The 27,112-nt window shown below is 46.0% G+C and overlaps 1 protein-coding gene across 1 annotated transcript in view; it reads left to right on the top strand.

The window, feature by feature from the left end:
- The window catches only part of adamts18 (ADAM metallopeptidase with thrombospondin type 1 motif, 18), a 44,034-nt gene extending 23,407 nt beyond the window's left edge, over positions 1-20,627 (top strand). The window contains exons 13-24 of the mRNA XM_058089516.2: positions 690-862; positions 2,522-2,652; positions 4,606-4,729; positions 4,869-5,113; positions 11,742-11,862; positions 13,253-13,379; positions 15,875-16,079; positions 17,864-18,058; positions 18,872-18,942; positions 19,004-19,172; positions 19,409-19,610; positions 19,877-20,627. Coding sequence (XP_057945499.2) covers positions 690-862; positions 2,522-2,652; positions 4,606-4,729; positions 4,869-5,113; positions 11,742-11,862; positions 13,253-13,379; positions 15,875-16,079; positions 17,864-18,058; positions 18,872-18,942; positions 19,004-19,172; positions 19,409-19,610; positions 19,877-19,995 — 1,882 coding nt within the window. The 3' untranslated portion in view covers positions 19,996-20,627. The remainder of the gene's footprint in view (positions 1-689; positions 863-2,521; positions 2,653-4,605; positions 4,730-4,868; positions 5,114-11,741; positions 11,863-13,252; positions 13,380-15,874; positions 16,080-17,863; positions 18,059-18,871; positions 18,943-19,003; positions 19,173-19,408; positions 19,611-19,876) is intronic.
- The last annotated feature ends 6,485 nt before the right edge of the window (positions 20,628-27,112 follow it).

Genomic DNA, 27,112 nt, shown 5'->3' with positions numbered 1-27,112 from the left:
TAAATGTCAACAGACGCTGCTCTCCAACATGTGGTGATTGATGGGAGAACACAATGGTCTCGTTGCTGCTCTTTTGTTGGATTTATACCCAACCAGTCCTTTTCAGCCTGACACAAATGATGGTTTTATCGTGCTTTGTAGGAGTACCATGGATTTTGGTGGAAAATCGGTACCGTACAGTATCACTTCTCTTTGAAACTCATATTGTTCGGGCTTATTTTCGCTCCACAGAGACAACACAAAAGGAGCAATACCTGAAATTGATACCAATTGTAGGCTTTTTCTCTTAACGTCACAAAGCTGAGATGCACTTTTGTCTTGAAATAAACAATATATAACTTATATAACTTCTTAGCTTATCCATAAATGCGAAATCAGTTGGTATCAGTATCTGATTTATCCCGATCGTGATGATATTTTAAAAATGCTGTGTACAACACATATGCGTTCATTCTACCACAGCAGATATGTCATGTTGCACATATCGCAATTGGCTGATACCGGTATCGGAAATTGAGAGTTGGACAATATCGGCAAAACTCGGCAAAAACATCCCTACTATTTTCACCATGTGGCCCTCGCTATAAAAGGTTTGGACACCCGTGGGTTCCAACCGCCATTTGATTTGACTCTGTGGCACAGTTTCCTCATCGTAACACAAGGTTGTTTCCTCTTCCTGTGTGATGCAGGCCGCAGTACAACGGTAAATTCTGTTCGGGCTCCAGCCGCTTCAACCAGCTGTGTAACACCCGGCCGTGCCCGCACAACACGGTGGACTTCCGGACGCAGCAATGCGGCGAGTACAACAGCAAGCCCTTCAGGGGCTGGTACTACAAGTGGAAGCCATACACCAAAGTGGACGGTACGGTAAAACCTTATCCTGTCAAGAGTCTCAATGAATGGACGCTCTGTCTTGTGTGAAAACTGGAAAGCTTTTCTTAACTGGATGTCAGTAATTGATTCCTTTCAAACATTTCCAAGGGTTTCCATAAGATTTGTAAAGACGTCACGCAATTGGGCGTATTCTGACGTAAAGCACAAGAGCGCGGAGCGTCTGATTGGCCGGCTCTTAAACACACAAAGCCATGCGTATTGCCGCGGGCGAGCTTTGTCTCGTCTTAATTCGGCTTGATCTTCTGTATTCTGCACCGTGCTGTTCCAGCCCAAATCTCTTTAATGAGGTTTTTTCTGTGATGCCAAGCTCTATTTACTGCCGGGGTGTCTGGGGCCAAAAAAGCTGGAGGAAACGATGGCTGTGTGTAATATGCATGGGAGGCATGCAGCCACTTGCACCCCTCCGCACAGTGGGAATAGATTTGAAAAGGAAGCCTTCTGGCTCTCTCTGAGCCGGGGTAAAGAGAGAGAGGGGGGGGGGCAGTGAAGGACAGCGGTGTGTTTGGCCGGCGTCCCGGGCCTGTTTAAGCTCTTGATGAATGGGAGGTTATGTTGGGAGGAACATATTCTAAAGTGCTTTTGGGACCTTGGGCCAAGTCACCTTTGCTGTCATTTACTTCAACCACGGGCGGCTGTTCAGACCTGTCTGTGATGGCTGACCTTTGAACTCCACAGTAAATCCCCAGAGACGACTTCATTGTCAGCGTCTGTCCTTCCCATTCATGCTGTGCTGCAGCTCGCCGATGGTAAAGCGACGCCGGTTTTAGCACCACCGAAGGCAATCAGTTTTGTTGGTTCGGTAATCAGTCAGGATTTGGCAGAAAGACCCAAGGTTGGCTCGGACCAATGACAAACCCGGCCTTGCTATAATCACAGTCCGTCTTCCACTCCAGTTGGGTGTCTTGGCTTGTTACAACCATTGACGTTTTCCATCTGTAAAACTGAATCACCTTGATTGAAAAAGACAGTTAGGGTCAGCCTCCTGGATGGATAACACTCAGCCATAAATCTGTATAGGAATGGATTGTGGACTCGTGCACCGGTTATGGCAAGAGAAGCAATCGGAGTCTGGGCTGCCGGAGAAAGGATTGTCACGGAAAAACCCAAGCCCTAAAGTTTGGAAGTTTGGATTTTATAAGAAGGGCAGAAACCTTGAGCAGCCAGACCAACAGACACAAATATAAGATATGAACATTAGTCGTAGAATCAAATCAAATTTGTCGACTGCATTGAATCGTATCAAATCGTTTTTAAATCGATTATTTCTTTAATCGAATGGTTACGTGTGTATCCAATCGTCTTTCACAAAGGCTTCACCAGTTTATGCTAAAAGGCTCAGTGGGACAGCCATTCCTGTCTGGAGACTGGATCTCTCAGACTTCAGCTGTCCTATCTAGTTGGATTGCTGTACGTCCCGCCTAGTCTTTCAGCATAAATGGGTGAGGTCTGTTCCGATGGAAGGCAAAACAAGAGTCAAACAGTCCGGTCTACTCTTGGATAAAATGGCTCTTCCCGTATCGTTGTCAGTGGAAGCATCCATCCTGAAACCAGGAAGTAGCTCTTTACGTCTTGGGATTCTTCCTCTCCCGTCGATTGACTTTGTTTCTGCAACCCCACCCCTGCACAGATGAAGACATCTGCAAGCTGTACTGCACCGCGGTGGACTTTGACTTCTTCTTCGCCATGTCCAGCAAGGTCAAAGACGGCACCTCCTGTTCCGACCACAAGGGCGACGTCTGCATCGACGGAGTGTGTGAGGTACCTTTAAATGAAACAGCACCCCAGATGAACCCTTTCCATTGGAAATGAGATGATTCACTCGAGAGAGTCAGGTGGCCTCGCCTGCCGAGTGACCGCCGTCCCACTGTTGACGAAGCGCCGCTTTTGACCGGCTGTGCGGCGGTAGACCGCGAGTGTCGCTTTTCAGCAGCCGTCAAGAGCGCATTTCTAAACAATCATTTCAAAACTCTGACCATGATCTCTCCTCCAACTTAACCCAATTGTCTTGTGGTTCGACCTAAACCGACGCGTTGACACTTACTTTGTCCACGGGGAAGACGCGCAGCAGAAACTAAATCAGAACGAGTCGGCCACAGTGTTGCTTTTGGTGGGCCACCAGGCTTTGGCTTTAATTGGCCCAGACATGAATTACATGCTGCGTTCAGGACGGTACGGCAATTACAGTCACTGCGGCCAACGTACATACGGTACATACGCTTGTTAAGGACGGCACTGCATCTGGCAACACGTGGAACGCTGAGAGCCTCTTGAAATAAAGTTTGGATAAGGCGTCAGTGATTGTTTACGGCTGTGTGCGTTCACTTTAAGACCCGTGTAGGGGTCGTTCTAGCTTCTACCTTTCAATATTCCATATTTTTCATTGTGGATATTTAAAAAGATTTACAGTCTTGTCATACAATATACACGTAAAACAGACACACATCACAGCAAAATATATTTTAAGGAATAATTAATACATTCATGTGTTACCTAGGGACTGCACCCAGGGTTCAATTCCACCCTCGGTCTCAGTGTGGAGTTTCCATGTTCTCCCGTGCATGCGTGGGTTTTCTCCGGGTACTCCGGTTTCCTCCCACATTCCAAAAACATGCTAGGTTAATTAGCCACTCCAAATTGTCCATAGGTATGAATGTGAGTGTGAATGGTTGTTTGTCTATATGTGCCCTGTGATTGGCTGGCCACCAGTCCGGTGTGTATTTAGCCCAGGGGTGGGCAAACTACGGCCCGGGGGCCACATCCGGCCCGCCAAGTGTTTGAATACGGCCCGCCCAATCTTTCCAAAGTATTTCATTTAAACTCAACATACAACCTGGCATCATGGCCTGAGCCAACCTTTTGATGGTTTTATCAATTTCCTTTTTTGACATGGTCTGTTGTTTACAAAGTGCTCCTGAAAAAAGGGACACAAGCACATAATAATAATAATAATTATTATTATTATTAGATTATTATTAGATTATTAGATTATTATAATTAATATTAGAACTATTGTGATTATTATAATTATTATATTAATGCTAATTATTATATTAATTATATATAATATTATTGTTATATTTGCATATTTGACATAATAATAATATAATAATTATTATTATAATTTTATTGTAATTATTATAATATTTTATTATTTTTAAAATATTTAAATATAAATAATAAATAATAATAGCAGATTGCATGACAATTTTACAGATACAATAATACCAGGTGGACTGTTACGTGTAAAATATATAGTCTGCCCCCCCCCCCCCCCCCCACCCCACCCCTGACCTAGCCTCTCGGCCGGAGACAGCTGGGATATGCTCCAGCATCCCTGTGACCCTTGTGTGGAAAAAGCGGTAGAAAAATATTAAATTAAATAAAATTAATATTACAAAATAAAAAATTCTAAATATTTTATGAATGATAATAATACATCATTAAAATATTGTTATTAAATAGTTAAAATTAATATCTAAATATACATTATATGTCATATATATATATATATAATGTTTTTACATTGTTTATTTTTATGTCATTCATTTATTATAATTATTTTATATTTTTCATTTCAAATGTAATTAATAATTGTATACTATATGCACAGATATTATATACTGTAAATGAATGTGGGATTTGCAGTGAAATCTGCTTTTCTGCCATCTTGAAGCATATTCATGTCTGCTTTTTTGCGTGCTTCCTGTGCAGGCTGTCGGCTGCGATCAGGTTTTAGGTTCCAAGGCCTCTCTGGATGCGTGCGGCGTTTGCAAAGGGAGCAACTCCACGTGCAAATTTCACAGGGGCCAGTACACCCTGCAGCACAGGGCTAACGGTAAGCACGTCCTAGCTTACGCTGGGAACGGGGAGGGCTTTGTTCCTGTAGAACATGCCTAGCAAAGTTACATTCCGGATTAGGACGTGCTTCCCAATGTATCCGTATTCATCAATCAACCCATTTGATCTCGATGCAGAGTATTACTCCATGGTAACGATCCCCGCCGGCGCTCGAAGTATCCACGTGGAAGAAATGGAAGTCTCCACCAGCTACCTGGCGGTCCGTTCCCTGAAGCGGAAGTACTACCTGACCGGGGACTGGACGGTGGACTGGCCGGGGAAGTTCCACATCGGAGGAGCCGTGTTCAGCTACCAACGCTCTTTCAACAAGCCGGAGAGCCTCCACGCCGCCGGGCCGACTAATGAGACGCTGGTGTTTGAAGTAAGCCGAGTGATGTGCGCTCTTGCCGATTGGTGGTGACAGGCCCCCTGACCACAGATGCCGTCCCACTGTTCCTTTTTTTTCTTTCATGCAACGAGGTCTCGATTAATTAGAAGCGTATAGACGGAGTCATTGAACGGAACGCTGGGGCTTTCTTTAGCGCTGCAGCAGGGGGGCCGTCTTCTAGGGTTAAGGTGTTATGTCAAGGTTGGCGAAGGTTTGAAAGCTTGAAATATCAATGAAGGAAATCACGGCGGGGGTCACGGGGTCCCGTCTGAATGTTCAATGAACGGGCGAATGGTGGGAAAAGGAGACAAAAGGTTGAAGATGTAAGGGTTAATCAACTCGCTGTACGCTGTCAACAATGGCATCACAAAAAGTCTGGCACGATATCCTCAGATGATGTCATGCGTGGTCTCTCCAGGCGTTTTTCCTCAAAATCCTGGCTGAATTTTAAATTGGACAACATCAGGTCGTTTTGACTTAGTAGCAGTGTTGTCCAACGTGTGGCACGGCTGCCGTTTCTGGCCTGCAGCTGGTTTACTTTTGGCATATTCGCAAATAAATGTTTCTATTCAACTTTTGATGTTCAACAAAAGGGTGACTAGAGGAAAAGAAGGTTCCAACGGGTCCATCATCATCTGGTTCAGGATGCGGACCGGCTTCCAATTTGTTTGTTGTGGTTTTTCAACACATTTCAGTATTATTTCAGTTTTGCATGATGATTTATAAATATGGTGGCAGTCCGAGCATAATCAGAATCCAAAGTAAAGGCAGTCACGTGCTAACTGGGCGGCCACTCACCTCAAAAACACATGATGGACGCTTGGCTGGCGGAGGGACGGGGGGTAGGGGACGGGCGCCTGAGTCTCTACTTGCCCCGACACGTCAGAATGCGACGGCGTTACAGGTGGATGGTGCTGACAGTTGTTCATCCCCCGTCTTGTTGGGGGGGGGGGGTGTAACCATGTCAGCAGAAGCATCTGTTTTCTCTCGAACTCTGACCTCCAGGCTGCAGGAACAGAAGTAGAAACCAGGTGAGGTTTTCTTTCTTCGTGTGAAGACAAAAGGAGCTGCTGTGTCCTCGTGCGGGACGCTGGTTTCGAGGACGGGGTTGAGCGGGCGGAGGGATGCCAGCGTGGTGTTTACTTGACTCGCTGGTCACTGTCGCTTGAATGGAGGAATGTCTCCGCTGCGGGGGCTATTTTGGAGAAGGTTTTCTGCTCTAGTTGAGCTACTGCTGGCTGGTGATGCACGTATTGTTTCCTTTCATAGCTGCGATATACATACCATAACTTCAACACAATAAATGGACAAATGATATAAAATGTTGCCCCGCATGAACCTTGAGGGGAGGGTGTTCATGCTGCCAGAAAATTGAGGAGTTTAATTTAAGTCAAAATGCTTTCTAGCAAAGAGTGGGAGACATGTGGTCAAATAGCAAGGAAAAAGAATGTTGTTTTAGTATCATGAAGTTGAAATATTAATGAAAAAAATCTTAATATTATGAGAAAGAAAACAAAAGTTGTATTTTGGGGAAAATTAGGTAGGGGTTATTTGTAATATTATGGGGATTAAGTCAAAATATTATGGAACTAAAGTCATAATCCATACATTTTGTTGCGCTTATCGGGGCCCGAGTGGCGATGGCGGCGATAGGGAAGTCCAAACTTCCTGGTCTCCTGGCACCTGCTCCCGTGTGGCCAGCGGTCGGGCGTCCCAATGCACCTCACCATGGAGGAGTCCGGACTAGACGCCCGAGCCAACTCAACTGGCTCGCCTTGATGTGAAGGCCCAGCTGCTCTACTCCTGGATGACCGAGCTCCTCCAGGATTCCAGGATTGGAGACATTTCAGGTCAATCCAATTTAGGGGGTCAAACAGCGCCACCGTGTGACGACTACATTCGCTGATATTTTTTGTTGTGGTTGGAAAACAGAGCTCTGGTATCAGAATAGTATCAGTATCGACATATATCCGAATTCAGGATTGGTGCATCCCCAGCAGTTACCATAGCAACACATTGGCGGTTTTAAAAGGGTAATAAAGCGGGTCTTTAGATGACCAGTAGTATTAGCACGATATGTTTCCTTCATCCCCTTTCGACTTTGATACTTGCTTTCCGTTACCATAACTGATTGGGAGACTGACGACGTACGAAAACAGGATTAACGTTCCCAGGACTGGACGTTGTCCTCCGGGGAGAAAGGAAGCTTAATCCAAGTAACCATGATCCGTGTGCGGCCGTCATGCATCTGCGCTGATCTGCAGATGTCACAGCCGTAATCTCTCTGAGTACGTCCTGTGATTACAAAAAAGAGCTTGATGGAGGCTGGTTTGGAGAGTCGGCTCCTGGTGAGATTAAAAGATTAGGAATTCTGCAATGGAACTCTTTGAATGTGATGAGTTAAGGTCAGGACGCGTAAATTGGATATTTGGTTTTTTGGTTTTTGTTTGTCCTCCTCATGATCTGCATAGATGCCGTTCCACCCGGCAGCAAGGTTCAGTTTGGTACACAACTTTGCTGATGTCCGTATCCGTTGTCTGAACTTTTGTCGTGTTTATCCTGGCCGACATCGACGTCCTTTCGGTGTCTTCAACATGGAGATTTTTTTTTACTTTCAAAGCTTTCACAGATGGAAAGGTGCGAAAAAGAAGTGTTCACTTCATGTCATGTTTTGGTGGGAATTGGGCACTGGAGATCGGGAGGAAGCATTGCATTACACCAAAACGAATATGGACTGGACACATGCTGGAAACCGATGAGGCCTTTTGGAGAAACATTGCGTGAAATGTCAGTCTGAGCATGTGCGACTGTGTTCCGACTGCGGTCCAATGTTGGACCATGGAATGCCACCCCTGGGTTCGGGCTGAGATCCCGCTCCAAGTTCCTTTGGGTCTTGTTCACGAGGTCGACAGATTAGTACGGTGTCGCAGTGGTGCTGGTTCTGTATCGGTCCCTCAAGAGGGAGTTGAGCTCATTAGCGTTGCGTAGTGACTGGAAGGACAAGATCACATGTTCAAGCCACCGAAATGAGTTTCCTTCATAGGGTGGCGAGAGAAACCCAAAGTAGAGCCAAATGAGGAGGGTCGGGTGCCTGGTTAGGTTCCCTGTTGGACTCCTCCGAGACTAGTGGTAAATTTTTCTCACATTTGGTGAGACACGTCACTGTTAAACATCATTAAAAAGACACCGTGGCATAATAGGGGACATTAGGGGGCATAATAGGGGGCATAATAGGGGACATTTGTGCACATTTGCCATCTCATTTGGTTATCAACATGTAAGCCTAACCTCATTTCTGACAAGTACACGGGCGGTTTCGGCATGCCCGCCGACCTCCTTCTGTGCAAGCGGCGTTTAGAAGCCTTGACACATCATTTGTTTGGCGGCCTTAGCCACATTCGTGCATGTGCAGGCCCGGAGATGAATGCTCCGCCTTTTGCCTACCGGACCGCCACGTACTCGGAGGCGATAACTGATTGTTTGACTCTGTGGCTGTTGTTGCCTCGGGGCTTTTAAAACATGGACGGGACCCAGGAGGCGCTTGGCTTCCACTCCTTTTGTGTACGCTGGGATGGCGGCCAAGGAAAATCAGCCGTATCGACAGCTGTGTGACTAATTTAACAGTCGAAGGACGTCAGAAAATGATCATCCCTTATCATGGCTAAACTGTGAAAGACTGATATGCAAATGAGCGCCAAACGCTTTTAGCCAATCCTCGCGTGCGTTCCGGGATGACTCTGGGACCCTCTAATGACCACCTCCGCTTTCTCTCTTCCACGAGACTCAGCTCAAATTAGATGTGCAAATAAACGTTCTTTGCGAGGTAACTAGGAATCACGGCCGCTTGGTGGGAATGGGAATGGGAAAAGGATGTGGTACAGTGGAAGATGCAGGAAATGGAGCAGTCCAGATAACGTGACCATAGCGTTCGTGTGGTCAGCTGGTTCTGAAGAAACGTTGCATCCATCCTAATGTGTGCTGAACTCTCAAGAGGCTGGTGGTCAAAAGTTAAAGAGAGCACTGACGCTTCCTGCCACGTTGTCACTGATATGTCGACGGTGTGTTCAAGTCCTGCAGGTCTCAGTGTGGCATATTTCACTCGCTTGCACTGCTCCCAGTCCTGTATGGAAATGTCAGATCATTTTGTCCAATCAGATTTCACCTTCCTTTTGTTGCCATATTGAAGTAATCAGCCCAGGGCCTTCAGAACGTGGTTTGAATCCTAGTCAGGGTAAATGGCAACAAATGACTACAAACATTATTATAATTATGTATAAATAGCCTGGCTGCACGGCGGTTGAGTGGTTAGCGTGCAGACCTCACAGCTAAGAGACCAGGGTTCAATACCACCCTCGGCCTTCTCTGTGTGGAGTTTGCATGTTCTCCCTGTGCATGCGTGGGTTTTCTCCGGGTACTCCGGTTTCCTCCCACATTCCAAAAACATGCTAGGTTAATTAGCCACTCCAAATTGTCCATGAGTGTGAATGGTTGTTTGTCTATATGTGCCCTGGGATTGGCTGGCGACCAGTCCAGGGTGTACCCCGCCTCTTGCCTGAAGACAGCTGGGATAGGCTCCAGCGTGAATGAATTACAGTGAAGAAAATAAGTATTTGAACACCCTGCTATTTTGCTATTTCTCCCACTTAGAAATCATGGAGGGGTCTGAAATTTTCATCGTAGGTGCATGTCCACTGTGAGAGAGATAAACTAAAAAGAAAAATCCAGAAATCACAATGCATGATTTTTTAACAATTTATTTGTGTGATACAGCTGCAAATAAGTATTTGAACACCTGTGTATCATCTAGAATTCTGACCCTGAAAGACCTGTTAGTCTGCCCATTAGAAGTCCACCTGCACTCCATGTATCATCCTGAATCAGATGCACCTGTTTGAGGTCGTTAGCTGCATAAAGACACCTGTCCACCCCATACAATCAGTAAGACTTTAACTTGTAACATGGCGAAGACCAAAGAGCTGTCCAAAGACACCAGAGACAAAATTGTACACCTCCACAAGGCTGGAAAGGGCTACGGAGCAATTACCAAGCAGCTTGGTGAAAAAAGGTCCACTGTTGGAGCTATCATTAGAAAATGCTAAACGAAGAGAAGCTAAACATGACGGCCAATCTCAATCGGAGTGGAGCCCCATGCAAGATATCACCTCGTGGGGTCTCAATGATTCTAAGAAAGGTGAGGAATCAGCCCAGAACTACACGACAGGACTTGGTCAATGACCTGAAAAGAGCTGGGACCACCGTTTCCAAGGTTACTGTAGGTAATACACTAAGACGTCATGATGTGAAATCATGCATGGCACGAAAGGTTCCCCTGCTTAAACCAGCACATGTCAAGGCCCGTCTTAAGTTTGCATATGACCATTTGGATGATACAGAGGAGTCATGGGGGAAAGTTTTATGGTCAGATGAGACCAAAATAGAACTTTTTGGTCATAATTCCAATAAGCGTGTTTGGAGGAAGAAGAATGAAGAGTACAATCCGAAGAACACCATCCCTACTGTGAAGCATGGGGGTGGTAGCATCATGCTTTGGGGGTGTTTTTCTGCACATGGGACAGGACGAGTGCACTGCATTAAAGAGAGGATGACTGGGGCCGTGTATTGTGAGATTTTGGGGAACAACCTCCTTCCCTCTGTCAGAGCATTGAAGATGGGTCGTGGCTGGGTCTTCCAACACGACAACGACCCGAAGCACACAGCCAGGAAAACCAAGGAGTGGCTCCGTAAGAAGCATATCAAGGTTCTAGCATGGCCCAGCCAGTCTCCAGACCTGAACCCAATCGAAAATCTTTGGAGGGAGCTCAAACTCCGTGTTTCTCAGCGACAGCCCAGAAACCTGACTGATCTAGAGAAGATCTGTGTGGAGGAGTGGGCCAAGATCCCTCCTGCAGTGTGTGCAAACCTGGTGAAAAACTACAGGAAACGTTTGACCTCTGTAATAGCAAACAAAGGCTACTGTACCAAATATTAACATTCATTTTCTCAGGTGTTCAAATACTTATTAGCAGCTGTATCACACAAATAAATTGTTAAAAACTCATGCATTGTGATTTCTGGATTTTTCTTTTTAGTTTATCTCTCTCACAGTGGACATGCACCTACGATGAAAATTTCAGACCCCTCCATGATTTCTAAGTGGGAGAAATAGCAAAATAGCAGGGTGTTCAAATACTTATTTTCTTCACTGTATGTATAAATAATACTGCCATTCCATTCATGTTGTCTGCCAAGGAAAACTTCTGCTGGTCAAGTCCCCGCTGAAGGCCCAGGTACCAAATGCCCCGCCCACCACTGAATGTATACGGTAATTGTGGTTGTCGGGGTTTGGCTGTCATCGACATGAACACATGCAGCATAGTTGACGTTAGTGCGATTGCTCCTCTACGGTTGCATTAGCGATGTGTGTGCGTGGTGTGGAGGGACGGTGTTGACAACCACTGAGACCATGTAGCTTAGAAATAAAATAAAATAAATGTGAAGGACTAAACTGTCGCTCTACTACCACCAAGCGTAATGTAAACACGTCATGCTATTTGTGGACGCCCTTGATTGAGAAAGTTTGTCTTCCCTGACGATTAAAGGACTCTTCTTGGTCTTCTTGCAGATCCTCCTGCAGGGCAGGAACCCCGGCGTGGTTTGGGAGTACACGCTGCCTCGCACCGAGAGGAAGCCGGACTACAGCTGGGGCGTGGTGCGCTCTGACTGTTCCGCTCCCTGTGCTGGAGGTGAGCCGCTGTTTGGATGTGGGCTTTCTACGTTTGCCTTCCAGGGCTGCTTTCATGCGCACGCATGCGGTGATCAGGATGGACGGTTTTTATGGCAGGAGTCTTCCACCGAGCTTTTTCTGGTGGGTCACGGTGGTGGATGGGAAACTTGGGTGTGGACCAACTGGTCCGTACATCGAAACAGGCTTCCTGTTTACATTCTTGTCAGCAAAAGGACGTGAGACACGTTTGTTGTGGCACTTTTTGGTTTGGCCTCGGGGGAATCAGACCGCCTGACAAACCCATCAACTGATGGGGAGTATGAAGTACAAAGTGTAGATGTGAAGTCCAAAGCAAGAAATATGATGGAGCATCACCGACAAAGGCAAAGTCTACTAAAAAATGGATTTTTGTCTTTGGTCCACAACTAAGAAGATATCCAGAACAACAAAAAACGAGCACATTTTCCCCCAAAAAATCAACTCAATCTAATTAATCTGTTCCACAAACCCAAAAATATGAACGCAAAATACATTTTCGAGAGAATAATTATAGTTAAATTAAAATGATAATAAAGTTAAATTAAGTTATAATTATACTTCTCCTGGTCACTTGGTGGCAGTAATGACACCGAGAATTGAGACATTAGTTTAACTTAATACTGCATGAAGTCGTGAACTCAGTCATGGCATGTTCCACATGACACAATGGGAAAAAGGATCTCCTCCCATCCAGTGTGGAAGTGGTAAATTTTCTGCTTTTTAATTTTAGAAGAAATAAATTTGAGTTTACAATGTGGTGTAGACAATGAATAATAGGAGTGTAAAGGTGACTACTATAGGGGTGTTATTTCATGTCTACAGGGCTCTAAGAATGTTAAAAATTGCATTCAGAAAGTCAGACAGGTTTTCTATAACTTTGAAAATATTCCTTTTATGAATCTGAATATGATGTCAGAGAAATTAATTTAAGTCAGTTGAGTCTGGAACCAATTAAGCGCGATAAACAAGGGACGACCATATGAAACATGGCCGCCATTGACCCAACTGTTTATATGAGTTTAACCTAACTTCCCATCGCGTAGCTATTTGGCTACAAATACTACGTTACGAAATCGGCGGTGGGCAAACTTTTTGACTCACAGGCCGCATTGATTTAATAAATTTGACGGCGGGCCATACTACTAGTGTCTATGAAATACTTGAAGTACTATGAAATACTTTGGAAAGAACGATTGGGCCGTATTCAAACACTTGGATGGCCGGATGTGGCCCCCGGGCCATAGTTTGCCCACCCCTGTACTCACACACCAGATGTCCATGAAACCCCTCCCTCCCATAGAGGTAGTAGTATTAGTATTACCAATATGTGAGTACTATCTTTTATAATGTCATTCATTTTTTCCTTCAAGGTCGCATCTCCACCAAAGCCATTTGTCTGCTGGACCAGAAAGTCCACGTCAACTCCACCATGTGTAACCCACTCACCAGACCCACACTGGGATCTCACCTCTGCAACACACAGCCCTGCCCTGCCTAGTAAGTGTGTGTGTGTGTGTGTGTGTGTGTGTGTGTGTGTGTGTGTGTGTGAGACACGCGGCGTGTGTGCGTCCACGTAGCCAAACGCTTTTATTACATGCATGCACACCCTTTCACCGTGCGGTTTGAGGAGTCTGCACTTTGCCTTCTTCCTCCCTGACCCGCGCTCTCATCTTTCCTCGCGTCTTTTTTAAGCGACGCTCCAAGTGGGTTTGCTTGTGTGATCATCATCATCATCATCATCATCATCATCGTGTAGCGACACAACCCTGTAGTCTTATCTTCGGACCACGCCGCTGTGGAGCCTGATCAAAAGTGCGTTTGTGTTCTCCTGTCCCACTAAAGAACGTTATGTTCATTGAATCTTCTGCAAAGTCGCTTGTCAAAGATCCTCTATATGCCAAGAGCGCTCTGCTGTTTTTTGGAATCTGCTATAAAAATGCTTTCAGCTAGGTGAGCCTTACTGGAAATTTATGGTCACCGCTTTGTAAACAAACTAAAAAAAAAAAAAAAAAAACAGGCTTCACTACACATCTTAAATTGAAGCTCTGCCAAATATCCTTTAGTTATGCAGGTGAGGCAGCTAATAATGAGACGAGGCTAGCCTAGCTTGATATTCATTCATTTTCTACGCGGGGGTGCTGGAGCCTATCCCAACTGTCTCCGGGTGAGAGGCGGGGTACACTCTGGACTGGTGGCCAGCCAATCACAGGGCACATATAGACAAACAACCATTCACACTCACATTCATACCTATGGACAATTTGGAGTCGCTAATTAACCTAGCATGTTTTTGGAATGTGGGAGGAAACCGGAGTACCCGGAGAAAACCCACGCATGCACAGGGAGAACATGCAAACTCCACACAGAGATGGCCGAGGGTGGAATTGAACCATGGTCTTCTAGCTGTGAGGTCTGCGCGCTAACCACTCATCCACCGTGCCGCCCCCTAACGTGATATTTTTAGCAAACTGATGGCTTCCTCTGCAAGCTAGCGTTGTTTGGCATATTGCCCGCCTCTAATCCGTCTGTCCGACTATGTGGAAGTCAGGGATTGGACTGTTTTCTTATTTCAGTCCAGCCCCCAGGATATAAACCTTAACTTGAGATCAAAACCCTCCGTAGATCCCGAGCCCACCCATGCGTCTAATGGCGCTCACTTTCAAAGCAGGGCGTGCAAGCAGGCTTCAGTGCGGCGGCGTGCAAGTCCAAACAGCGCCCAATGAAAGGCCTTCGGCTGAGGCCGGTGATTTACGTCTCCGCTTCACAGCGGAGGCAGGACACCTCGTTTTTGGGGTCAGGGAGGAGAGCACCGGCACTTCAACTAATGCCTAAATTACGGCCCTGCGCGTCCAAACCACCGGGCCGAAATAGAAGCACAAAACACATGCGTCGGATGTTTAGGATGTTGTCACTTCGCCCGCCGCCGACCGAGGAGGGCGGCTGCAAACAAGTCCGGGCGGAGCGGAGCCAGCCAGAGAAATATCGCTTACACTCCAACACTCGGCCTCTGTTTCTTGCTGACGTTCCCACCACCCGAGACGCCATTTCCTGTCTCTAATCCGTCTCGAGCGTTTCTCTTATCTCGGTCGAAGGTATTAAACAGTCCACTCGCACGTCCGGGCCCGCCCCCTTTGTTTGGTCGCCCTGCGCCATGTGACTGCTTTTCATCCTCGTTTGCGTATAAGTCTTGCATCAAAACGCTGACATGTTTTATTGTGCAGAGATTCCCGGGAGACATGGCTGGTCTAGCCATGCCGAGCAAGTCCGACCCCCCCAAACCCCCCCCATGCCCCTCTTCTAGACATACTTTTAGACCTGCTTTTACACTTTGACCCCCCGTGCTGCTGTTTGCCCCTCAGGGAAGGAACGGTGCTATGTGGAATTTGCATGGGGGGGCGTTTTTATTGGCCATAATGTATTTTATTGTCATAAATCATCAGAAAGGGGAGCCGGCGCCAATCAGAACGAGTGTTTTTAATGCTTATAAATGCTGTGTGGCATTTTTTACTGCAGAAACAAATGTAAGATACCCACTGGCTTACAATTAAAGTCAATATTAGCTTAAAATGGCAACTCTTCCACCTCAAAATGAAGTTTGGGATAAGGAAGGCAGTCAAGCTGCCGGTGGGATTTATCATCATGGACCAAAGAAACTGTCCTCTAAGCCAAATGTCCAATCATTCCCATTTTTCCAAAGTGCAGCCACAGTCCCTCAGAGGGCTGCGGAATTCTAAGGAGAAGCTAAAGCCCTGTGGCGGGTCTTCGCCCGTGTTTTTGCGGTCTCGCGTCCTTTCCGAACCATCTGTCCGTCTCTCCATCTCCCGACCCGCCTGAGCCGGCGGTGGTCAGACCACTCGTTTGCTGTAATGTCCCCCTTGGGCTGCGGTGCCGAGACGGCAACTATTTTCGACCTTCCTGGTCACCTTTGATCAGGAAGCGTTTGCTGCTTGTGTGCTGAGGACCGTGCACCTAAACACCGGTATCTTGTTCAGCTGGTGGACCGGAGGCTGGGGGTCTTGCAGTCGCTCGTGCGGAGGAGGCCAGCAGACCAGGACTCTGCGCTGCATGAGGAAGGTGACCTACCAGAGGGAGGAGGTGGCCCCTCACTCCCTCTGCCCCGTCATCTCTCCTGCTCAGGTGCAGCCCTGCAACAACCTGGCCTGCCCTCCGGACTGGAACACTGGATCCTGGTCTCAGGTACATTTCCCCTCCGTAGACTATGTGTGCATTATTATCAGGTTGGCTAGTAAATACATTTTAATATTTCTAGTATGTCAGTATTCCATTTTGCTAAGTTACTTTTCAGATAAATGTACTTCTTTTGCTACATGCAACTCAAACATTCATAGAGAATACACACGCTTACCCTCGTGGCTCTGCTGCCCTCTGCTGGACATATGCGAAACTGCCGGATGAACATCAGTTTAAAAAGTATTTAGAGCTGATGTCAGTATGTTATTTCAAAATGCTAATATTGGGTCAATAAAACAGTCAATAAAATATAATAGTAATATAATAGAATAATAATAATGTGTATATTGTATTGTAATTGTATAACATGTGAAGTACTTCTATAATGCCTCATATTAACTCACTAGCAAGATCTCATAGTGTATAGACTGGTCATATATTTCATCTCGTTTCATATTATCTGCATACTGTATTTGTATATAACTCTAAAACTGTTGATTTGTTAATACTTGGATTGTTTATATTGTTTATTTTTTATATTGTGTATTTTTATGCTGCTTAACTGATTCTGTACTCTTGCTGCTGTGCAATGCAAATTTCCCCACTAAGGGACGAATAAAGGCATATCTTATCTTATCATAATATAATATAATATAATATAATATAATATAATATAATATAATATAATATAATATAATATAATATAATATAATACAATTCTGTACTCTTGCTGCTGTGCAATGCACATTTCCCCACTGAGGGACGAATAAAGGCATATCTTATCTTATCTTAGTATACAGTATTTCTTTTAAATAATTTGGCATATTATATTCAGTATTCATTATCATCATGCTATTATGCCATAAAATAAATGAAATAAATGTGGTGGTAATAAGATTACTAATAAGTCACTTTTCCAAAATGATATTATTTTTAAGACAGCCTTTGTATACGTACATTACTGATGTACAACTTGGTCATAGTAATAATAAAATGACCATTTCCTGTACAGCCTTTAAGCCTCGGCCGGCGCCGTGCACCTTTTCCTGTGCGTCATGCAGCAAATCAGACTTTTTGCAGGCGGCGTTAGCCAATCATGCTGTTAAAGAGGTGTCAGTCAGCTGTCACAGAGCCGTCATTCCTTGACTATTTGAGCGCGTTCAGGTGGCGGTCAAAGCCGGTCACCTTGAAACGATCAATGGAAGCTTTGAGTGACCAAAACCCCCACTGCCGGGATCAAGCAGCTTGCGTGTGTGCAATGAATGATAGCCGTGCGTCGCATAAAGCCATGCAAAGTCCCGAATGAGCACTTGGGACTCTTTAGATGAGTTTACAGTTATGGCGTTGTGGCGGAGAATACGCTGATGTTTGAGGTCACATTCATTTGGGAGTGATGGCTTTGCTGTGTCCAACGTTGGGGCCGTAACGGACCAGCATCGCCGTGGCGACCTTCTGGTTTGATAGTCCAGCGTGAGGTGAATGTCAATACTAACTCGTACGAGCAGCACTCGTGCGGCCCCAGACCGTGACCATTATTTTGCCGGAAGACCTTAAAAAGCTCTTGTGCTCACTACTGCCAGTTGCGATGGTTCAATGCCCTGAGAATGACCTGACAATATTCTCCTACAAAAAGACCTGAAGTGTTAATCCAGCCTTCAAAAGTCACAGTCAAACATGTCAAACTCAAAGGAGTGAAGGCCGACCCAGTATGAGGTCAACACAGGTTCCGTCCCCGCAGAGGATACCACCAACATCTCACTGTGTCCCCCTCACCCTGCGTCCGCCCGCAGTGCTCCAAGACTTGCGGCCGCGGACTACGGAAGCGTAGCGTCTTCTGCCAAAGCGCCGACCCCGGGGCGGAGACGGCGGTGGTGCCAGAAAGCATGTGCCGACAGCACCAGCGACCCAAAGCCCAGGAGACCTGCGTCCTCCGACGGTGCCCCAAGAACGACAGGCTCCAGTGGGCACCCACTTCCTGGGGAGAGGTAGGCTATGCTCTCTTGGGTTGCGTTCTTATGTTTAAATATGGACCAGTCCTCTATAGAATAGCTTGATGGCAGACACGACAAGGCTGGGTCTCACTGCCAATGGAAAAAAAGGACGAGGTTTGTGAGCAGCCATTTTTAGCAACATAAACGTATCACTGATGCAAAACAACAAGCTTATGAAGGTCGATTTCCTGGATCAGGATTATTTTATATTTCAGTCATCCTTGGATTATCACCCGCTCGCTGTATCGTCTGTTTCAGAAGTGAACTGATGATTGGTGACTATTATCTTTTATGGTCTCTTATTGGTCAACGTATATTGTAATAGCTTACATTACACTTAATAGCTTAACACAACATGGAGTCGGCCATGACATGTGCCACATGATGATGTGAAAAAAATGTTCTCCTCCCATATGGTGTGGAAATGGTAAGTTTTTGGCTTCTTCTTCCTAGCTGGCTAGCTCGTAGCTGTCTGGAGTTGCACCATATGCTGTAAGCAATGAACAATGCGACTAGAGGCGCATTATTTCATGTCCACAGGGCGCTAATAATGTTAAGTCATGAACTGGTTTTCTACAAAAAAAAATTTCTGCAAAAATATATTAACATCTTAAATCTTAAATCGCAGTTAACCGCTACAAACGGGGGGGCAACAGTAGAAATGATAGAAATGTCAATAATACTAAGTTTTTTTGTGTGTTTTTGTATGATTTGGTAGTACTGGGTCCTGCTTTTGTATCCTTCACCACCACAAGGGAGCATTAAACCCTGGAAACGCTCCAAACCGTTACCTTGTCTGTGTTTCAGTGTTCCAGGTCCTGCGGTCTGGGCACCCAGAAGCGAGAGCTCCATTGTGGGGAGAAAGACTTCCAGGGAGGGTAAGAACGGCTCACAAAAACCACTTCTTCCATTCAGGTAACCGCCACCTTCCCTATGCAGATTTGTGGAATTCCCGGGGAGGAGGTGCCGGAACCTAGCCAAACCCTCGGTGGAACTCCAGCAGGTCTGCAACCGGGGTCCGTGCCCTGAGGTGCCTCGGGTCCTGGCGGGGGGAAGAACCGCCTCCAGTGCTGTGGTGTCGGGCTGGTACTATTCTCCATGGCAACAGGTACAGATGACCCAATGCTAATGCTAACGCAATATGATATGGCACGCTGGCTCATCCACCGCTAAGGTGGCCCTCGGGGGTTTGGTAGGGTGGTTCTCCATGTCTCCACCAGAGATGCTTGTGGAAAGCTAACTGGAGGGGAGAGAGAACGTTCTCTTTGCCTTCCTCTTCCTTGGAGCGTCTCCATTCTGGTGCGACCTCCATGTTCCTCAACATCTTGTCTCCTCTTCCCTCAGTGCTCGGTGTCCTGTGGTGGGGGGGTCCAGACGCGCACCGTACAGTGTCTGCGCCAGGGTGGTCCCGCGGCAGGCTGCCTCCCCCAACAGCGACCCCTCACCTCCAGGGTGTGCAACACTCACTTCTGCCCGCCTGCCGCACCCGCGCCACCGTGGCAGCAACACCAGAACCGGGTCACAGCTGCCGGGTTGACTCCGAGAGGTAAACTCCTTCAGGGCAAGGCATTGTGGTCTGCTTGCGTTCATGAGTAAGCCCAACTTGAAATTAATTAGTTAGCCTGAAGGTCTGATGCAGGAAGAGCATGATGACTTCCTGTTGGTAGTCGCTTAGAGCCGTTGCAGTGCATGCTGTTCCCCTCCAGTCCTGCAGGTGGCTGTAGTGAACATTATCAACCAACACATCAAGACACGTCACTTTGAATAAAGTTCCTTGGCGGGGGTAACAAGTGTGGTATTGTCACTCCACAGTGAACCCCCCCTGCTCAGACCTCTTCAGCTGGTGCCACCTGGTCCCTCAGCACGGCGTGTGCGGACACAAGTTCTACGGGGAGCAGTGCTGCAGGTCCTGCACCGGCAGGAGGTCCTAGAGTGGACCCCCCCCAGAGCCCCAGGCGGCGGGGAACTCTCAGAACACGTAGAACTGTGACCAGCAGAATGTGTTCTTCCTTCCTGGAGTACTTGACTACAAAAACTGAGTGAAGGCGTAGAGGAGAGTCCTGTTCTGAAAGATGGCCTCCGCTCACGGACAAACTGGAACGAACACGGCGTTTGCTGTCTGTCGGACGTTGAAGCCGGCAGCCATCACCCTGATCAGTCGTTAGCCCGCTCGTGCGTTGCCCCAATGCTTTTATTTAAATTATTGCTCGTATCGCATCACTCCCGCTGTGGACGTTCTCCTACATGTTCTGTGGATCGTCCGTGGTGGACTTGTCCTCTGCGTCCTCCTTCTCTCTCTTGCTGGCGTTGCTTCCTGCTGCTGCTGGCAGACACCGGAACATTCCACGGAAAAGTCATTACGTTGTAATCTCTCCTCTATGGCTATGATAATACAGCTTGATCAAGAGTAAGACCTTCATTGATTTTTCATTGATGCGTGACCTTAGGGTGCGTCGCAGTGGCAAACATTTCTATGTTATCTATTTTCAATCACACCCAATCACAAGGCGCCGAGGGCAGCTGAGGGCAATCCCTTCATATGTCACGTATTCCTCTTCAAGTGGTTAAGGTTGCTGGTCTATGGAAGACAGAAAGACCTCATTTCAGTCTGAAGATGTTCAAAGTTTACCACCACCTTCACATTCTTTCAACCTGTAGGGAAGACTTAGGATGGATGGACGGATGGATGGACAGATGGATCTGTATGCATGGAAGAAGGACCCTGTCTTCCATGCAGAGGCTCCCATCCATCCATCCATTCATCTTCCACTTATCTGAAGGGGCAGGGTCGAAGGGGCAGCAGCCTAAGCAGGAATCCAAACTTCCTGTCTCCGGCCAATACCTGTTGGACTCGCCCTGAACACCTCCCCAGGTAGATGTCCAGGAGCCATCCTGAACCAGATGCCCGAGCCACCTCATCTGGCTCCTCTCAATGTGAAGGAGCCGCGGTTCCAGGTACCAGGTTGTCTACATCTACGCCAGACGCATCTAGAATCAGGTGCACTACATGGGCTGCCTTTCTGGAGTCGGTGGACCTAGTCTTCATGCAAGAAATGAGAATTAGGAGGCCATTAACCCTTACGCTAACCTGAACCCCCAAACCCCAGCTCCAGTCCTAAATACTAAAGCTTAGCCTTAATCTCAACCACATGAACCTTTACTGTAAGAACTAACCCAAACCTTTAACCTTTAACTAACACCTTAACCCGGAAGCACCAAACCCTAACTCTAGGCCTAGTCACAAAACCCTAACCCAACCAATGAACTCTAACCCCAAACAATACCCCTTGCCCTAACACAAACCCTAACACATAAACCTATAGTAACTTTATTCCGAAACACCAAACCATAATCCTAGTCCTAACCCCCAAATCCCAAATGCCAGCTCTAATCCCCAAACTAGGATTCTTTCTTTTAACATGAAGCAGTAGTCCCGGTTTGAAGGGCGTAACCCTTCCTGGCAGAAACCTCAATACGCACTAAGACCGAAGGATGACCGAAGGAAGACCGAAAGATGACCGAAGGAAGACCGAAGGAAGACCGAAGGAAGACCAAAGGATGACCGAAGGAAGACCGAAGGAAGACCGAAGGAAGACTGCCGGAGACGCTGATGTTAAAAACCGATGACGCTGATGAAAAGGATTTAGTCCAGCCTGTGAGGCTTCAGTCCTTTTCTTTAGGGACCCACGACCGAGCCGCGATATATCGTTGAGGCTGAGGAGTGACCAGTGGGATGATCTATACACAGTATTTCATCATCATCATCATCATCATCATCATACCTTTCATGCATTTTTAAGTGTTTTTAATTTGAAGTGCTCATTGATGTAAATTTGATAATCGTATTTAATTGAAATTCCAAACTGGCGACGGTATCACATGACGGGGCAAAGCAAACCACTGTCAACCATCCTTGACCCCAGGCCTGATGAACTAGCATCACACCTTTATGGGAGTTAAAGGAGAAACCTAAACAGTCCGACATTACAGTTCATTGTCTCTCCCTGAATGCGAGTCTATTTGAGAAGCAGAGGACAATGTCTCATTCCGGTTGTCTCCCGCTGGAGCGTAAAGGTGAACAGCTCCATACCTGAGCGTCCATTGTGCAGCGTCGACTTAGCTGCTGGAGGCCATGAATATTATCGATCTTCTGTGTGCTGCGAGTCGCTCTCATCTGTCATCGTTCTGTCCTGAAATGTGAGCATTGATTGGACTCCTCTGGGCCCGGCAGACACCAGCTGCTGAAGATCTGTCCTTCGGTGAGCCAAAGGAAGCCAAAGTAGCCGAAAGGAGGGAACCCTCTCACGCCTTCATCAGCCGCCCCGGTGGTCCTCAACAAAATTTGCCCCCAAATCCTCTTTGCCAGAATCGTCCTTTCACTTTGTTGCAGCTTCCTGCATGGTCTGGTTGCAGGTAGGGGGCACGTACTCATCCTCAAGGAGTTTACAATTGCACTTTTTTCAGGTCACTGCAACTACACGTTTCTGGTCAGTCATCAGGGGTCTTGAGAAGGCGTCGATTTCGTGCCGTTTTGTTGGGTCTCGACCTTTTTTGCAAAATCTTTTTTTTTTCAGGTCACTTCTTTAGCACCTTTCAAGTGTAGAAAAGCTCCTTTACCCTCTGCTTGTCCTTGCTGTGCTTGTTTGGTGAATTAATCCATGTAACTTGTGTTCTGCCCCCCCCATCCCCCCTCCTCCCGGGAGACACTTTGCATGACATCAATGTATTCATGTTGTTGGGACACACACACACACACACACACACAAATGTGTGTCTTTGAAATGACATGATGCTTTAGGCTGCAACAAAGACAGAGGATGCTCATTTGCTGCCTAGGAGTTCATTAAGTGGCCGCTAGAGGGCACTGCTCACCCACTGATAACAAAGAGATCCTTTATGGCTTTTCTAGGTTCTCAATACACATGGCAACACAAAAGACAATAATTCATGTATCACACCCTCACAACAATACAATAGCTGTATTTAAAAAAACTCAACATGAACCCAAACACCAGACCACAACTCCAAGTCTAACCACCAAACCCTAGCCTAACCCCAACCACTAAACCAGTGATTTTCAACCGCTGTGCCGCAGCACACTAGTGTACCTTGAGAAACCGTCAGGTGTGCCGTGAGGAATTATCCAATATCACTTTTTATAATTAACATTTATTAATCATCATTTGCAAATATTATGTCAATAGCCATTATGTCAATAGTATACATGGACCCAAATATTCCAATTGCATTTGGTGTAATTGCTTAAGTGGAAAGAATTGAACAGGGATGGAATATTCCTTTAACCAATCCGATTGAGGTATCTTGTACCGCTCAAATGGAAAGTTCTTCTTCGTGGTGTTTTTCTTCTTCTGTTGTTTATTGGCGGTTGGCAAGCAGCTTTCGTGTGCATTACCGCCATCTGTGGAACAGAATCTAAACCCTTCTATACGCCATTCACAAGTCCAGTTTTATTAAAAAAGAAAATACATATCTATATAAAACATTTCCCGAGTTTAATGATAAAATATTAGCAAGATTGAATTTGATCTTTTCCTGTTTAAATTTATCCCGGGTGCGTTCTTTCAGCGCATGCTCAGATATGACGTAACACGCAGCTCCAGATGTTCTTCGGTTTTAAAAATGGAGGCCAGCAATCGGCACTGGACTAAGCAAAGTTTGTTTTTGATTCAAACTAAATTTCAAGACTGGACAGACGAAAAACTGGCAATACGGAATTATTCCAACAAGTGAAAGAAAAACTTGGGGAAGTCGGTATCACGTGATGTTGGTGTTTATGTTTTACTGGGCATGCCCTATCGACTATTCTGGTTGATTTTCACGGCGCATGTAGACAGGAGATTGGAAAATTCCTTTCTATGGATACCATTGTTTCCCGAAAGGTTATTCGAAAAGAGAAAAAGTGGTGATGTAAAAACGTGGCTACTGTGGAGTGTCTGTGGTGTAAAGACTGGCAGAGCAATGTAATATTGGTCCGTGTGGCAACACCTACCTTGTTCCTCCCATAGACTTATTGATGCACGTGTGAGGTCGTGGTGACATTTTGTAACATTTTTGGTTAGTGGTGTGCCACAAGATTTTTCCAACGTAAAAAACGTGCTGTGGCTCAAAAAAAGGTTGAAAAACACTGCACTAAACCATCCAAAGCCTAGCTCCAGTCCTACATACTAAACTCGAACCATCATCCCAACCACTGAACCCTTACCCGAACCTTAACCCCAACCACTGAACCCCCAAACCCTAGCTCCAGTCCTAAAAACTAATCCATGACCTTAATCCCAACCACTGGACCCTTATCCGAACCATAATACCAACCACAAACCACAACCACAAACCCCCTAAAGCTAGCTTCAATTCTAACCGCTAAACCCTAACCCTATTCCCAACCACTGAGCTGGAACCCTAGCCCTAACCCAACCTAGTCCCAACCACTAAACCATAACCACAGTCCTAACCCAGTGTTATGTCGCAGTGTTATGCTGGAGCCTATCCCAGCTGTCTTGGGGCGAGAGGCGGGGTCCACCCTAGACTGGTGGCCAGCCAATCACAGGGAACATATAGACAAACAACCATTCACACTCACATTCATACCTATGGACAATTTGGAGTCGCCAATGAAGCTAACATGTTTTTGGAATGTGGGAGGAAGTCGGAGTACCCGGAGAAAACCAACGGATGCAAACTCCAACCCAGGTCTTATCGATCTCCTTGATCTCCAACATGCTAACCGACAAAAAGTCTGAATCGTAAAATAAAGAAGAACAACAGAAGGGAGAAAAAGCCGATTGGAGAAATGTACGTCCTTCAGCACGTGTAACCGCCCGGAATATTCTAAATATCCTGGCCCTTTGTCCTTTATCTTCTCAGCTGTGGTGTGAACCGATCACAGGACAGATACTTTATGAATTAATCGGAAGCAAATCAATTTCCTTTTCCTGCTCTCCTTTCGCTCCGCCTCCTGCCGGCGGCTGCCATTCCGGAGGAGCTAAAATGGGAAGGCTGGGTTGCGACTCCTCCGTGGAGAGCCGTGGGATGGGGAGCGAAAGGAGGGGGAAGACTCAGGTGCTTCTAGTGAGGATCAGTTTCCTGGATACTTTAACTACGGCTCAGCTAATCACCCGGCTCAGCAGTGGGTCCACCTGCAGGATTCCAGACCCCTCCCACCGCCATCCCAGTCTTAGCCTCAATTAGACAGGAATTAAAGTCCTGCTCCACGGATGGGATCCATGTGGGGTGCGGCTGCCTAATTGCAGCAGTTGATTGCGTGGGGAGGGTGATATGAAATGCTGGTGGAAATTATTGTGGAAGATCATAATTTCCTTTATTTCACTGGAAAATTCCTTTATTTTATGACACAAACGCTGACAGGGAGGATCTACGGTTAATTAAATGGAGTCCAAGTTAGCAAAGTCGTGTTCCTCGGCATACGCAGCCACTTCCTGACGTATTAAAATGTAATCTACCATCAGCGATGCCCTGAGATAACTCCTGTCATGCTTGTAGCTCATTGAACCTTCCACGTCTAATGAGATGGTTTGCGCCGCGCGTCACGCCGCCGCCTCAAGCGACGCATAGCTCATCTCCTCCGTCCCATCTGGCCCCGAACTTTAATCTGATTTAGCGCAAACGAGACGTCCCCGCTAAGATAACTTTATATGTCACCTTTGAGCAGATGTCTTGCTTTTTAAAGCAGACGCCTCGTTGGGGTATCAGCGGTACTGTCTGAAACAGGCGAGTCCGTTTTGGAGTCCATTTGGGTCCCTCCAGACGCGGGCGGCGCCCGTAGACCCCACAGGGACTCCAAAGCCAATCAAAAGTAGAATTGGGTTCATGCGGTTCAGGTCTAAACTAGCTGGAAAATACACAATGACGATCAAAATATGATTTTGGAAACATGTTTTCAAAACCAGCGAGGTTTTGATATTTAGTAAAGCCGCGCACATAGACACTAAGTTATATACTGCGTAGTTCAAGAAAAATAGCGTGACGCTCCGGTTAGCATGTCTGCCCAGTTAGCGTACATATTGTGTGTGCTGTCCTCACAACACGTGTCTGCATGACGCTAGACACAAAGTTTGCTTTTCTTGCTTTATGAAGCTTTCTTGTAAAAATAAGCAGTAACTGAAACATAAGGAAAAAATAAAATAAAATTCCAATACTGCTCATGTTGCAGGCTAACACACATCAGCTAAGAGTTAGCTAACACACGTACACCAACTGCAAAAGCAAACTAGCATTAGCGTGAAGTTAGCGAACTTGACAAAACAAGTACAACTTTTGAAATAGAAAACGCATCTATGTAAGTGCTTTATACACCAATATACTTACAAAGACGATCATTTCCCAAGAAACAAGCTTTTAGAGCAACTTTCAGCGTCTTTATGAGGTTTTCCCGTTTCATTTCGGCCGTGAAGAAAAGCTAGCTTGCAACAAAGCTTTTCTATATGCCAGAGCACTCACTGTCTAGTGGCCCGAAACGATACTTTCTAGAGAAGATGTCTCACTCTGTAAACTTTTTAACCTTAGCATTTTTAACAATATTTATTAGAACTTTTAGCTATTTATTACTTTCATTTTAACTAACTTATGAAACGTTATGAAACGTATGATGTGTGTCTTATCGTGTGACTCAAACTAGCACAAAACATCCTTGTTAGCATCTTATCAGCGTGTTGATACACAGAAACCGGAACAGGAAGTCACCCATCGATGTTGTGAGTTGTTTGCTAGCTAACACAGGCACAACACAAGTCTGTAAAATGCAACACACATTTTTAGAGTTTTACGATTACAGTTTTACATACAGAATACAATTATAAATGTATCTAAATGATGAATAAGAAAGCTTAGTGAGTTATTTTTACTTTCACTGTACACGTGATTGTTTCCAAAGACACAATCTGGCAGCGAGAGCAACACCTTCCGGTTTTTCCATGAGTTATTTCTTGAATTCAATAAAGCTTCTCACCTTCTTTTATCAAAATGCTTTCTTTGTCTTCCTTTTGGCTTATTTTGCAGTCGTGATCAATA

This window comes from Doryrhamphus excisus, linkage group LG13 (assembly GCF_037039965.1).
Source record: "Doryrhamphus excisus strain RoL-2023G ecotype Guam linkage group LG13, RoL_Dexc_Guam_v1.1, whole genome shotgun sequence".
NCBI classification, from domain to species: Eukaryota; Metazoa; Chordata; class Actinopteri; order Syngnathiformes; family Syngnathidae; genus Doryrhamphus; species Doryrhamphus excisus.
The sequence above is the reverse complement of the archived record's forward strand: the minus strand, read 5'-3'. Positions and strand labels throughout refer to the sequence as shown.